The 15,676-nt window shown below is 41.3% G+C and overlaps 1 protein-coding gene across 6 annotated transcripts in view; it reads left to right on the top strand.

Moving 5' to 3' along the window:
• The window catches only part of RTKN2 (rhotekin 2), a 72,430-nt gene that overhangs the window by 10,469 nt on the left and 46,285 nt on the right, over nt 1-15,676 (top strand). For all 6 annotated transcript variants that reach the window (XR_014156378.1, XR_014156379.1, XR_014156380.1 and 3 more), the window contains exons 6-10: nt 463-666; nt 5,576-5,670; nt 6,810-6,916; nt 10,492-10,623; nt 15,051-15,216. Coding sequence is in view for 1 of the 6 variants with exons in the window: in XM_081861201.1 (XP_081717327.1) it covers nt 463-666; nt 5,576-5,670; nt 6,810-6,916; nt 10,492-10,623; nt 15,051-15,216 (704 nt within the window). In the remaining 5 variants the exon portion in view is untranslated. The remainder of the gene's footprint in view (nt 1-462; nt 667-5,575; nt 5,671-6,809; nt 6,917-10,491; nt 10,624-15,050; nt 15,217-15,676) is intronic.

Here is a 15,676-nt window from a genome sequence, read left to right as displayed (position 1 = left end):
GATTGCTGAATGTGTTCAAAACCACTTGATTTTGTTATTAGCTGATGCTGGTTGAAGGGTTGTCTTTTTCCCCACAAGCCTTCACGAACCTTTTCCCCATTATGAAAAAGCCATCTGAGGTTAGACGCAGGGTCACCAAAGAGGGTTTCTTTTTCTTGTTGTGATTTCTTCCCCAGAGACGTTTGCTTGACCCCAGTGCTTATGTCTTTTTGGTGCTAGGCAATTAATTTTTTTATATACCCGGGCATTTTTAACATGTTTTATAACAGTTTTTAGAATCTGGTTTTGTGGCTGTACTTTGATTTATTGTTTTGTTTTAAATTTCACTCTGGCATGGGAGGCATGCACTGGAGTGTAGCTGAGTCATAAAATAAATAATAGCCGTAATTTTATTTTACAGTATTCTAAATTTTTGTTTGACCATTGTACTTCTCCTAAAAGCTGTGAAACAATTGTTTCTAGTGAGGAAGCTGGCCCAGCCTTCCAGCTGAAGATTGAAGTCTACAGTTGCTGCTGTACTGAAGAATCTTCAACTATAACAAACACTCCTAAGAAGCTAGTAAAGAAGTTGAAAACCTCAATTGGGAAAGCTGCTGGGAAAAAACTCAGTCCTGTGTTGGTTGACAACAACCCTGAATCCTTGTTGCTTACTGATGCAGCCGTAGTGTGAGTGAATTGTTCTTTAATTTAAACCTAGGAATTTTTTTTTGGGGGGGGGAATTGGATGCGGTTGGTCTTTATTTAAAAGTGTATGGGAATAGATTCCATGCCTATGTACCAAGTGCTAAGAGACTGACATCTTAACAGCTCCTAAAAATCTGAATTTCCTGGGAGTTTCCTTTTCTGCTCCTGCCTGTCCCCTGAGCCACAGGATAAGGCAATTTGGCTACTCTCGTGTAGTGCAGCACATAATGCATCTGGACTGCCTATCTCTCAGCAGCAGAATATACATCTTGGCAATTGTTCAATCAGATCTTTGCAATTGTTTGGTCTGACCTTTCTTCTAGCCTGGGAGGAATGGTATGTGCAGCTCTGTAGCTGCAGCCACCTTCCCGAATTAGAAAAGAAGAAAGTGCCAGGGGCTGCCAGTTTGTCCACAGGATGCCTGTTTCCATTAGCCAAGACACGTTTTCCCTATATTTGTCTGGGATGTGAGTAAGGGATTGATTTGTGCCAGTTTATCAGAGCTGCTTTCTCACCTCAATCAGAATGTTGGGCTGAGAGGGGTGAATGAATAGGGACACATACAAATACCTTCTGCTAGGTCAAATTATCTGACCATCTAGTCCAATATTGTCTCTTCTTGGCTGGCAGCAGCTCCCTCGGACCTCTGGAAAGAAAGAGTTTCACATTACCTACTACAGTACTTGATCCTTTTAAGTAGGAATACCAGGGACTGAACCTAGGAGCTTCTGCATTCAAAACCTGTGCTTTGCCACTAAGCTATGGTTCCCTCCTCCAAAGGATGGAAGAGGAGGGACTAATGAGGCCAAAAATATTGTCATGGAATAATTTTGATTATTTATACACTGCCCAAATCAGTTTACAATTACATGTAACATGGGGGAATAATTTGTTACCAAGCACATCATCAAGTTCAAATAAGACAAACGTCAACAAGCACAGTTAGAAAGTTACAAAGACTTTGATTTTGGTCTTTACGTATATTAAGGGGCAAAAAAGAACAGCTAATCTACACTTTAAGTGCTGGTATTGCAGCACTTCAAGGTCCACAGCAGCCTGGCTTAAATATAAATCAGAGAACATGGGGTCTCTTCACCAGGCTAGATAGTTCACAGCTGGTTCCCCTGTGTCTCCACCAGAGGAGGCTAAGAGCAGCAAAAGGGACGTGCAGGGGAGTCTCAGACATTGCAGAAACTCATGCTAATATTACTACATCAGGGGTGGAGTGATAGTGTCTCCTTTGCATGCAGAAGGTCCCAGGTTCAATCTCTGACAGCTCCAGCTAGGGCAGGTAGCTATGAAACCCTGGAGAGCTACTGCCACTCAGTGTAGACAACACTGAATTGGAGGGACCTACTTTCTGACTTCCCGTGTTTCCTGCACCAGGATAAACTAAAGTCATGCCTTTTAGTAGACATCTATTATCCTGATGCGGGATGCGGGTGGCGCTGTGGGTTAAACCACAGAGCCTAGGACTTGCCGATCAGAAGGTCGGCGGTTCGAATCCCCATGACGGGGTGAGCTCCCATTGCTCGGTCCCTGCTCCTGCCAACCTAGCAGTTCGAAAGCACTTCAAAGTGCAAGTAGATCAATAGGTACCACTCCGGCGGGAAGGTAAACGGCGTTTCCGTGCGCTGCTCTGGTTCGCCAGAAGCGGCTTAGTCATGCCGGCCACATGACCTGGAAGCTGTACACCGGCTCCCTCGGCCAATAAAGCGAGATGAGCGCCGCAACCCCAGAGTCGGTCATTACTGGACCTAATGGTCAGGGGTCCCTTTACCTTTATTATCCTGATATGTTCATTGTATCATTGTGTGGTGTTTCTGTGGTACATCCTGCCACTCTATTCTTATACACGTTTATATGTCTGGTATAGTTGTATAATATAGTGAGTTCTCAAGCCTTCACTGAGTTAGGGACTACCTCTGCATGTAAAGACAGGCTTTAGCAGATTGAGTGGATGAGACCAATAGGGGGTCCAACAGTCAAGAAGGCGGTTTCTGCAAATGCTGTAGAGGGAAGTGAGGGGCAGATGGGGCTCAGCAACCTGGGAAGGTAGTCCATCTAGGAGAAGGAAAACTCTGATCCTAAACCTCCACTGCTTTGAGGGATACTTTTAGAAGAAAAGACTAAGGACTAAACCTTACACAAATCCAGAATGGAGTCTCTAAGACAGTTGGATAGCACCTTATACGCCTCCTTCCAGCAACTCTTGCAGCCAAGCTGGTGCCAAATGTATTGCTCTGCTTTCCTTTGGACCACAACAGCAAAACCAAGAGTAGGGTCTTGTCATCTGGGCAGCCCAGGACCCCCATACACACTGTCCAGACATGTACTGTGGAATCTCACTTCGGTGCTGCTATCACAGTTATTTGACTTCACCCCCAGAGGCACACGCCATTGTCTCTCAAGACAGAGGGAAGTCAATAACAAAAAATAGTTGCAATCGCAGCATCAGATAATGATATATGATTTTTTTTAATGACCTAATGAATGAAAGCATTTGTATGCTGAATGAGTAGTATTAATGATATGCAAAATGCTTTCAAATTTAGGTAAAGTGGGTCAAATGAATCAGCTGATAAGGCTTGGATGTATCACATTAAAGGAATATTCTGGAACACACTTTTTGTAGCAGGAATAACTGAGCAACTTACATATATGCTGCAGATGGTATTGTTAGTAAGTCTGGTTGAGGTTTTGTATCAAATGTGCTGATAAGAACAGGTTGCCATTCTACTGAAGACAGAGCCAGGAAAAATATCATAAGTTTTAATGTATAGATAGCGAAATGCTTTGAAAACATCTTGTAGAAAGAGCTTTGGAAGTACAAAATATTCTAATGCAAGCAAGTGTGGTTGGCTAGTTTCTGCAAAGATACTTCCATATAAGACAATAATCTAATTCAAACATTTAGGCAAAACATTGCTAGCAGTGCTAATTAGCCTGTTAAATTTGAAAACTGATAAAAATTTGAAAGATGAAGAAATTGGCAACTGATAACAATTTTGGAAATGAGACAATGAAGTTAGCCAAAAAAAGAGAGAATCTCATGTTTTAGATGGAAAATGTTACTATGAAACATATTTCAATAGTGAAGTAGTCTGTTTTCTTTGGCAAACCTCGTACTATAAATAGTAAGGATCTCTAACTTGAACATTCAGCACAAAAAGATTTTCATCTGTAATAAGAAACTCAGCTATTTAAAATGGAACAAAAATGTTCAATTACAGATGGCTTTTATGTGTTTGCCTAGTGATTGAGAATCTTTTGGTTGGAATCCATTTATAACCAGCACCTTGTTTTCAGCTGTTCAAAGATTTTTCCCCTTGATGTGCTAATGGAAATTGTACTGCAATGGTATTTATCCTGTGTAATGAGTGAAACAAATGTAATCATTATCCTATGACAACAACTCTTGGGGTGGGAGGGGGAGACCTTAGAGGTGCAAAAACAGATTACTGAGCTGTTCAGAGGAAGTGGAGCTTTTTCAGCTGTTTCCCAAATTATACTGTTGCTAAGACAAACCACAAAGCACTTTAAAACTTAAAGCAGCCTCTTTGTATGGATATCAAATGAGAGGAGGCAATGAAATTTTAATGTTCATTGGGTTAGCAAATACAATTACCTAAAATTAGACAATGATAGAAAGGTGATTTCCACCCTGGGCTCCTTTGGGACGAAGGGTGGGGTACACTTCAATTAACTAACTATTATTATTTTAAAATAATATTGTTATCTGCAGCTACCTCCAAAAGCTGTACATTACCTATGGCTGCCACCTGCTATTTGTCGAGTATGTATAGGTGCCAAGGGCCAAACTATTTTATTAAATAGGTTTGTGTTGTGTAGTTATTTTTTGTTTGACAAATAGTGTGTGAGTATGTGACTGTCTCATGGGGTGAGGGCTTTAACACTTGCCCTGCTGCAGTCCTGGTCAGAATTTTTTCCATTCCCAGTATTTACAATGGAAGGAAAACTCCCATACCCTCCAACATTTCTCCAATGAAAACAGGGACGTCCCATTCCATCATGATAATTTTACTGTTTACACCCCACACATCTTACTGGGTTGCTTACTGGGTTGCCCCAGCCGCTCTGGGCAGCTTCCAACATAGATTAAGCCATAATTATACATAAAAACTTCCCTATACAGGATTGCCTTCAGACGGCTTGGGGGTTGGATAACTCCATATCCTCCAACAGTGAAAATAGGGACATCCTAAGGAAAAGTTGGACATTCCGGGATTAAATCAGAAACCTGGACGGCGTCTCTAAATCAGGGATGTCCCTGAAAAACAGGGTCTGAACTCCTTTGGGTGTAACCAGGAGCTTGATTCCCACCCTACACCACAGTTCCAGCCTTGATTGCCCCCCATCTCTGCCCCCCATCCCCAGACAAGCCAGCTATTTATTAATCAAAAAACAGATATGCCACACAAATATATGTGCTGAAAGCCGTGTCTAGTGTGTTCCTAAAAGGGGAATCCCCTTCAGAGCAAAGTAGGATGAAACCTATAACCTTGCAGCAGCATATAGGGAGAGCTGGAGTGTATAATGGGCTCAAACAGCAGCCAAAGTGAAAGGAAAAAACAGGTTTCTTGTAAGGCAATCACTGTTTATAGCTGTAAGAAATACATTTCTAATTGAAATAGTGGCGGACCCAGGGGCCTTCAGAAGTTAAAGAAACCAAACTCCATTCCAGAAAGGGGGCTCCCAGTTCACACAATGGAGCAATGTTACTACATGTATGCACCCAAGTCTAGTGAGCACAGTTTCCAAAAGGTATTTTAAATATAATAAGGAGCAAATATCAAAAATATAGCTGCTTTTGAATTAACTGAACTTCGATGTTTTGTGCACAATACTGAAATAAACCTATCTTTACCAGGGGTGCAAAATACAATTTGCTGGCACATACATCTTTGGGATTGGAGAGTGTCAACAACAATTTCAGGACCCACAACCTTACTGCCGTGGGAGATGGTAAGTTCAGAGTCAATAAGATAAATGATGTATGAGCAGAATATTCCAACTTGATTTCAAAGTACTCAGATGTAGCAATTGTTTTCCTTGCCTTATGTTTTGCCAAACCTTATGAAGGTAGCTTTTTCCCCTGCTATCTTAACCAGCATTTGGAAGGAAAGAATTCGCACTTTGATGGATAGTCCCCCCTGCCTCCCGAACTACCTCTTGTAATTTCCCCAAATCTCTGTCCAATGCACATTCATTCAAAACTAAGTCCCACTTTGCTAAGTCCCACTTTGCTGCAGTTGGAGGCAAGTGAGTATGAGGTTCAGAACCTGGAACGAATTGTAAAAGCAGCATTTGTATGGGGCAGACAGATGCTACTAGGAAAGGTGAGATAAATGCCCATGCCACCCCCCCCCCCGTGTTTTTATGTATATAATTCTCCTGCAGTAGATGAAACCTGTTTACATGGTGTGTGGTTTAAAAAAAATATATTGGCATTTCTAGTCATGTATACTGGATGAAAGCACCACTGAAAATATAACAAACCCATGTGAGTTCTGGTTCACAGTCTTAGAACAATTGTGGACATGCGTAACAAATTACTCCGGATTCCTGTACAGCAGAACAGTGCCATTCAAATCTAACACACTTATTAAGCTGCAAAATTTTTCCTTCTGTTTTTTATTTTGGATGCCTAAGTCAGCTTCTGCATTCAACAGCTTCTACATTCAGCAGCTGACCAGCAACTCTCTCGAGCTGACTTTTGTATGAGGAGGTGGAAGGAATGAGAATTTGTTTGGTAAATGAAATGTATGATGAGGTGATGATCGCTTAAGATCATGTTGAAGAAACAAGAGGGTAAACTGAGGGTAGATTCAGCTGTGCTGTTTTTGTTATGTTGTTGGATGCACTAGGCAATTGACCTTCTCTTTGCTGTTTTTGGCAAAGAAATCTTTGTTGTCCAAAGCGGTCTACTGTTCTTTGGTTCTCTCTAGTCCTGTGCGATGGAGATCTCATCAAGTAGTGTAATAAATTCAAATGCTGGCTCCAGTCTTTGTTTCATGTCTTGTAATCAACTATTGGTAAAAAAATAATTCCTATTGAGTAATGACTAATCTGACAATATGCAATGGTCATGGCTTTCTTTTTAGAGGAATCTTCTTTTTGGCTTCCATTGTATGGCAGCCTGTGTTGTCGTCTAATTGCCCAACCATACTGCATGACCAAGGATATGATGACTGGATTTCTTAGTCAACAGGTAAATTGCATTGTAATATATATGTATATATGTGGTTGATGTAAACATACACAAGGTTAAAAATTGAAATGTAATGTTCAGTTTTAGCTAGGCAAACTTGTAATGCATTGTACCAGTCTTTTAAGTTGAAGCTGCATTCCCCGCCCCCCATAAAATATTGGTTAGAACATGCACAGATACAAAAATTCACCTCAAAAGCTAAAGGTCTCTTGCATCGCCCTAGGGAAGAGTAGAACCCTGTAAAATGTTGAAGGCAGCCTTGAACACAAAATGTAAATGAATTTTAGCATGATTTAAAATAAACACCACAAACATGGGCAATAATATCCCTATAGGAAAATGATTATGCTGAAATAAAGTGCAGAAGCAAAAACGGCCCCTGACTTACTGGTGTCAGTTGGCAATTGTGTCATTGTTGAGGTTGAGACTGGAAGATTGAAAGGAAAATTTGTTAGCCAGGTGATGCAGTATTATATTCATTAATGTGAAATCCTCTCTTTTTTTTTTTAAAAAAAATGACTTTTGTGACATGATAACTACAATGATAAACACTGGGTTGAAAAGAAACAAATCATTAGGGTGTTGCCATAGCTAAGTGTACATTACCTTGAATAATACATCTTCCCAGGTCGACTTGATGCTGACCAGTATCACATGCACAGGGTATTACTTTGGAGGAATTTATGTTTGTGTGTATATCAATGAATTGTTACGTGCTACATGTGCCACGTTATGTTGGACACAGGTCATTTCCCTTTTCTTCACAGTTTCCAATAAACATCACCATAAGTTTGACACTTGCACATAAAATGTTAGCTCTTTATGTGTATCGCTGTAGATGGAAAAATGTTTTGATACATACTTTTAAAGAAAACATTTACCCGATTTACAGATAAATTCTTGAGGTTGCAAAACTGTTACATGTTTTGAAATGCAATAACAAAAAAGCATTTAAACATGCACCTTGATTACAGTACTTTTGTAGGGAAGATCAAGACAGTTAACTAACAAGTACAGTGGTGCCTCGCAAGACGAAATTAATTCGTTCCGCAAGTTTTTTCTTCTTGCGAGTTTTTCGTCTTGCGAAGCACGGTTTCCCATAGGAATGCATTGAAAATCAATTAATGCGTTCCTATGGAGACTGCTTGCCAGGCTGGCGGTGCGGAGAAGGGCTTTTCTCCCCACCGCAAGCCTTCAGGACAGGTACGGGAACAGAGGGGAAGGCGCGCAGCGCTTCTCCTCTGTTCCCGGGGCTTGCGGTGGGAGGAGGGTTTTTCCTCCCCACGCCAACATTCAGAACAGCATTCTGAAAGTTGGGGTGGGAAGGAAAACCCTCCTCCCACCGCAAGTCTTCAGGACAGCCATCCCAAGGCTGGCGCGGGGAGAAGGTCTCTCCGCCCCACCGCCAGCCTTCGGAGCAGCCATCCCAAGGCTGGCGGCGGGAGGAGGTCTCTCCGCCCCACCGGCAGCCTTCGGAGCAGCCTTCCGAAGGCTGGCGGTGGGGTGGAGAGACCTCCTCCCACGCCAGCCTTCGGAGCAGCCTTCCGAAGGCTGGCGGTGGGGCGGAGAGACCTCCTCCCACGCCAGCCTTCGGAGCAGCCTTCCGAAGGCTGCCGGTGGGGCGGAGAGACCTCCTCCCACGCTAGCCTTCGGAGCAGCCTTCCGAAGGCTGCCGGTGGGGCGGAGAGACCTCCTCCCATGCCAGCCTTCGGAGCAGCCTTCCGAAGGCTGCCGGTGGGGCGGAGAGACCTCCTCCCACGCCAGCCTTCGGAGCAGCCTTCCGAAGGCTGGCGGCGGGAGGAGGTCTCTCCGCCCCACTGCCAGCCTTCGGAGGAGGTCCGAGGACAGTGGGGAAGACGCGCTGCGCTTCCCCGCTGTCCCGGAGATTTCCCTATGGGCTTTCGTCTTGCGAAGGAAGCCCATAGGGAAATTCGTTTTGCGAAGCGCCTCCAAAACGGAAAACCCTTTCGTCTAGCGGGTTTTCCGTCTTGCGAGGCGTTCATCTTGTGGGGCACCACTGTAGTTTAATGTTAACAAGAGTTAAATAATATTGACTAAAACACAAAATACTATGTAAAGAAGCTTATAATCGTTACAGTGGTCACTATGGAATTACCCTTCCCATAGGTAATGCATAAAAATATACTTAGCCCCAGAAGCAGCTGTACTCACCCACTGCACAGTGGAGTGTATCATCATCATCATCATCATCATTATCATTATTGTTATTATTATTTTGCAAAGAATCTTGGGAGCCCATGGAGACTCCCCAAAGATAGATTATTCTCTGATCTTAATAATCAGAGCTCTAGTGAATAGAGCAGAAATGTGACTGGCAAATTGAGGAAGGAATATCTGTGAATATAAAAACAGCGGCCTATTCTACCCAGAATCAATTTGCTGCCCACCATTATTGGGTAGGCAAGGGCATTTAATCATTTGGGAATCTTAAATATGTCCAATTAATGGATGTTTCATGGGCTTATTTACAGAAGTGTCTGTTCCTTTTACGACTTCTTGTTGCCACAAGTAACATTTGTGTTTACTTCCCTCTCTCATGTTTTTATACTAACTTTGTTTAGGGGGGGTATTACTGCTTCTCAATTCTGAAGATCTCTTAATGGAATAAAAGATGTTGCATCTTTATTGCCATTCAGTATTGTCTGTGAAAATTTCTAGTTGCCTAATTTTTTTAAACAAGCTATTTTACCTAAATTATTAAGACATAAGCTAATGAGTAATCTCCAGCTGTTAAAATGCCTTGTGAATGGATGTTGGAACTTAGATACACAATGCAGAAGAGCAGACTGGATTGATAAATAACATAAAATGGAAATGCTTATATATAATTTATTTATAGAAAGAGGCTGCATCTAGACACATCAAATAAGTGTTTCAGTTTAAAGTGTTGTAAATTTAAACAGGGAAAACAGGTAGAGAAAAACAGGACTCCACATTGCCATCTGGTGGCACTATGTTATATTGCATATACAACGCATATACTGTATTTTTCGCCCTATAAGACGCACCAGACCACAAGACACACCTAGTTTTTGGAGGAGGAAAACAAGGGAAAAAATATTCTGAATCTCAGAAGCCAGAACAGCAAGAGGGATCGCTGTGCAGTGAAAGCAGCAATCCCTCTTGCTGTTCTGGCTTCTGTGATAGCTGCGCAGCCTGCATTCGCTCCATAAGACACACACACATTTCCCCTTACTTTTTCGGAGGAAAAATTGAGTCTTATAGAGCAAAAAATAACGGCAAATCACTTTTTCGTAACCACTCTAGCTGAGTCCAGAGAAAGCTAAATCATGTCATTAACAATGGTAGATTTGCATCATAATACTGTTAAGCACATTACGAAATATCACGAGATGACCAGGTAAGTCTTTAGTGATATTTGCTTTAGCTCTTGTGTGAAATTTTCTTCTCAAATTATTATATGGACAACTCCTCAATCAGAGCAGCTGATTGGTCTCTTCTTAATGCATATTGTGTACCATTCATTATTTCCCCAAGAAAATTTAGTTCATTGAGAAGTAAAACTTATGCTAAATGTGTTTGCTTTCTTGCAGCAAAAGATAGGGAATGTGATTGGATGGAGGAAACTATACTGTGTACTGAGAGGTGGCAAACTCCTTTGTTATTGTACACCAGAAGAAATAGAAGCTAAAGTGGAGCCGACTTTGACAGTTTCTGTCAACAAGGTAAAATATAACATCTGCTACTCAAGCTAAGTTACAGTGCTCCTTTTGTATGTTGTTAAGCTAAACTGGAAATGCTATTTGTGTCTCAGGTGATGGAGTTCCTTCCATGCCAGGTGTGGGAGCTAAGGGTAGCATTGCATGAAAGCTTCAGGGGCACAATTTCTGAGTCTCTAATTAGAACCTCGGTTACCAATAACTGCAGCTTTTTGACAGTTCGTTTTGTGTTTTTTCTGCTACTAATGCAAATATGCTTTTTAGGTCGTTGATACTACAGCCACATACAAGTTTTGCTTTTTTGATCCATGGGGAGAGTGCCCCCTGCCATAAAGGCTTCATATATTTTATATAAATCAGTGGTTTCCAATGTAGGGCACACGCCCCACAGGGGGGCAATTTGATTTTTAAGGGCGGCAATTCGAGAATGAGTTATTAACAGTAAATGGCCTTTTAGGCTTCCTCCACGTGAACAGGAGTTCACTTTTGGAATAATAAGAATTATATATCACCGGGGTGGGGGGTGGGGTAAGGATTTTAGAGGTGCTTAGGTGGGGCATAGCCAAAAAAGGGTTGGGAACCACTGATAAAAGTATATGCAAAAGACAAATGAGGAAGATTCTCTACTGTCTCCATGTCACATATGCTTAAGTACAGAATTTAAAACCTAGTTTTTGGCTCAGTCCTTCCTTCCTTCCTTTCTTTCTTTCTTTCTTTCTTTCTTTCTTTCTTTCTTTCTTTCTCTCACACACCAGTAACCAACAGGATACTGGAAGGCATCATACATATCTATTCCTGTGTATCTAGGAGAGATGATTTAGATAGGAATTGCATGAATGGGGCAAACTCATGCTTCCTTCCTTCATTAATTGTGGGAAAGAACTGTGCAGTTGGTTCACTCATGTGGTTTCTATATTCAACCTGTCCTAAAGTGCTATAGGAAGAGGTTTCAGGGAAGCAGCACCCATACCACTGCCAGGTAAGTGTGAATGGTAGGACCTGAACACAGCAACTTTCCAGTACTGAGGTGCTATAATTGGAAGCCTCTGTGCTAGAACATCCTGCCTGAGTGAACCATATGAGGGCAGATAACTAAACCATAGATTGAGCAACATCTTTCAAGATGTTTAATCCAAGGGGCTAATACGTTATTAACTTCCATAAATTTTGCAGAGTACTGGTTGATCAAATCTATTCACATTTCTTCAGAAGCGAGTCCACTTTGTTCAATGGGGCTTACTCCCCAGTCAGTGAGTTTAGGATTGCAACCTCAGTCTCCACTTAATTGAAAGACCTAGCATACACTGCCACACCTTAAGTTGTTTGTTTAGTCTCTGAGAGACAAGTGTATTCATTATTTCTTAGTCAAAAGTGGGGACAGTACTGTTTCAAAGGACTGACAGTACATTTAGACCTGCGTGTTATGCTGGAGAGAGCTTGTGGGCACTTTAAATAGCATGCTTAATATGCAGTTCCTTGGATACATCCCATCTGTTGCATAATGTATTACCGCTTCAGAAACATACCGACCTATTACTGCTGAAGTTAGCATCTTCCATCACTTAAATAATCAAATGAAGTATAAAATGTCTCTTACTTGAGAATCACTTTTGTTTTATAAATGCATTTGCGGCATAAGATACATAGCAAACACTAAATGAACTTATGTCACTGGGTTGCTTCAAGTTCTAACCTGTCAAATGTAAATCTATTTGACTTAATTTTATACTGGTATCTATGGTTACCTGCATTAATAGGACACAGCATTTATGGATGAATTACTTAATCTCCTATTTTTAGAATGAAAAATTTAAATGAGCAAATTCATCAGATATGCTACAAACAGCTGTGTTTGTATTTCAAACAGCTCCTCCGGTATTTTTTAAAATGTATCCCATCAATAATATTTTGCAGATTTTTCAAAGACTTGTCAGCCCTGGAATTCCGCACCCCTACCCCCATGACAATATATGTGACTTACTTTTCCTAGTTACATATTTAATCTTTACTGGTGTGAACTGACAGACATTCCACAGAAAAGGGGATGTGTGGATGTGTGTTTGAAGTGAAATGGGATTAAATAAGAACAGAGAAGTCCTCCTGTCTATATAACTACAGTAGTAGGTTCCTTGGCTTTATAAAGAGATGGGTTTAATGTCTGTCTTCTTGTGAAGAAGGTTTATTTTTGTTTTTGCAGTGGTGAGATAGTTGGATGACATGACTTATCAAAAAAAAAAAAAATGTATGTGGCTGAGATAATTAGGTTGCAGTCTTGTTCAATTCAATGTGGTAAATTCGATTGCGATCAATGGGGTATTGGGCATATGAAACCATTTGTGGAATTGCAACCTAATTTTAAATAGGTCTCAAAGCATGCATCACTTAATCAGAATAACTGTTGTTGGCATTCGTGCGTTTCAAGAGACAATGGAGTGTGCCCCTGGGGGTGAAGTCCAACCATGCATTAGCAGCACTGAAGTGAACTTCCTGGGGTGTAAGCCTGAGCAGTGTGCTTGGAGGACCTGGCCTGCCCAGATGACAAGACCCACCTCTCAGCCTTACTGATGTGGTCCAAAGGAAAACAGAGCAATATATTTGGCTGCAGGAGTTGTCTTTTAAAGGTGTGTTCTTAACTGAATGTGAAGGTCACACTGGCTGCATAAGAGCACTGCCTTTCTGTGAGAATCTTGGATAATGTTTAAATGGCCCAGCTGCATGGGCAAGGTCTGATCATGTTGGCCCAAACCACAAAATCAATGCAGACTCCAGGGTTGGGGTCCATATTATCAGCTCTCACCTGCATGATTAGGGTGGTGGGTTGTTTTTTTTAATTCAGGTAATTCTATTTTAGTCTTCATCTGTGCCACCACACAGCTATTCCCAGAGCAGCTCACAGATCAAAGATTAAAAATATTGTAACCAGAAATACACTAACTAATTGTAAAATAGCAAAACCAGAGCCAAGTGAAAGTAAAAGCTGCTAGTTCAAACAACATCTAAAAAGCCTGCATACATAAAAAGATATTTTACCTGGCACTGAAAGAGCAATAGTAACTGCCAGGCAATATGCCAAGAGAGGCACTCTGAAGATGGAGGCGATGGAGGCCTCATCACTGAAAGGCCCCACCTGCCTTGCCTCCGACAGTAGGGGAACTCACAATGGAACCCTTGGAGAACACCTGGGCAGGTCCAAGTGGGAGCAAACAGTTCTTGTAGTACATTGTAAAGAGCATTATCACAGATGGTGTTCCAGTTGTAAAGGAGCTGGTAATGGAAAATGTGTCCAGGCAAGCTGGGTAACTTCTGTGGGAAAATGTTTTATAGCTTTAAACAATCTGTGACCCTCCAAGTGTTGTCGGACTCCAGTATGGGCAATGGTTGGGGATGATAGGAGTTGTAGTTCAGCATCATCTGGAGGGCCACAGGTTAGCCACTCCTGGTCTAAACAGTGACTGAAATCCAGAGTGCAAACGGAGCTGCCCCGCTCCGCTCACATTCTCAAGAGTGGCTTTTCAGGTGATAGAATGAGCTGCAGAAGAAATGGATTAAGCAATAAACTTAACTGTGCAAATGGACTCCCAATGCTTCTCTGGATACTACTCAGTTTATGTACCTCTTTGGATTTAGTCAGTTTCTCTTGAATAAATCTGTCATTGCAAAATGTAACTGATTGCAAAGAAAGGGGGGGGGGAGAGGAGCTCTAATTGACATCTCAAAATCTCTTGGTTGACAGACCTACTTTTGGAAATCACAGAAAATTAGGTGGCAACAATGCAGTTAGACTTGTAGGTGTACTGGACAGTTTAAAGAGCTCCAGTTTCTCCATTATTGCTGCAATGTATGTTTAAAATAGCACTGAAGCCAGTTCAGGAAGTGAAACTGGTCTTGGTGTTCTTAACAAGTACAAGACATGAAGACAGAGTAGTTCAAGGATACGCCAGTGAGTAGATGGGAACAGCGTACAGGTTACTTGGGAAAAGTTTGTCAGTATGATAATTCAATCAGTTCAGCAACAGATATCACTTTAATTGATACCGAATGATTTCTCTTACTCTTAATTTAACTGATATGAAATATGCCTCAATTTTCTGAATCTGAGCAATCTAAAAAGCAATCCTGTTTAGAACCATCCAAATGATGTCTCCTCCTGCCTATTATGAAATATGTTCTAAATATGCTCACTTCAATGCATACCTTTTTAATTTGAGTTCTTCTTTAAGCAGAATTAATGTCCATATAACATCACCTTGAAAATTGCAGTCATGGAACTAAATGGTGCCTAGCTGACAACTGTCAAGTAACCTATTATTTTTCTATTTGATTAAAGTTGTAGTGTGTGTGTGTGTGTGTGTGTGTGTGTGAGAGAGAGAGAGAGAGAGAGAGAGAGAGAGAGAGAACATTATAGTTTCACTCTGTATTTATATAACATTTAGGAAACCAGAATTCGTGCTGTGGATAAAGATACCTCGATAAACTCCAATAACTTTTCTGTTATCAACCCTGAGGCTGGTGAAACTGTGACTCAGATTTTTGCAGTTGAAAGCCGGGAAGACCTTTATAACTGGATGGAAGCTTTCTGGCAGCACTTTTATGACTTCAGTAAGTAGCGCCGTCTCCTTCTGTACAGGAGTGCCTATGTATGTTCAAAGAATGCACTGAACATTTTGAACTCACATTGCATAACAATCCTGTCATTTGCAAGCAGAATAAAATAAAAAAGCTCTCTGTTCTCCAGCACATTAGGTAGTACGTTCTTCAGAGAAAGAGTAGGAAATTTTTTAACTTTGATAATCTGATCCTTCATTGCTTTATTCCCTTGATATTCTGGAGGCTCGGAAAGAAGACGATTGGGAAACCATCTATTGGGGAAATGTTTCAGCGAGGTGGTATAAAAGTTTCCTATGTGTTCCTCCCTCCCCCAAATACATCTCATAACTGTTTATACTGCTGAGCAGAGCCTTCTACTGAGGTTTCAGTGTGCCTCTTCTTCCCCTTTCATCACAGTGATTTGCAATAAAATAAATGAATATTTATGTCAAGCTGAAATATCTGACAGTAA

Source organism: Podarcis erhardii (assembly GCF_964252035.2).
Source record: "Podarcis erhardii genome assembly, chromosome: 5".
Classification (NCBI taxonomy): Eukaryota; Metazoa; Chordata; class Lepidosauria; order Squamata; family Lacertidae; genus Podarcis; species Podarcis erhardii.
This window is presented reverse-complemented; position numbering and strand designations above follow the sequence as displayed.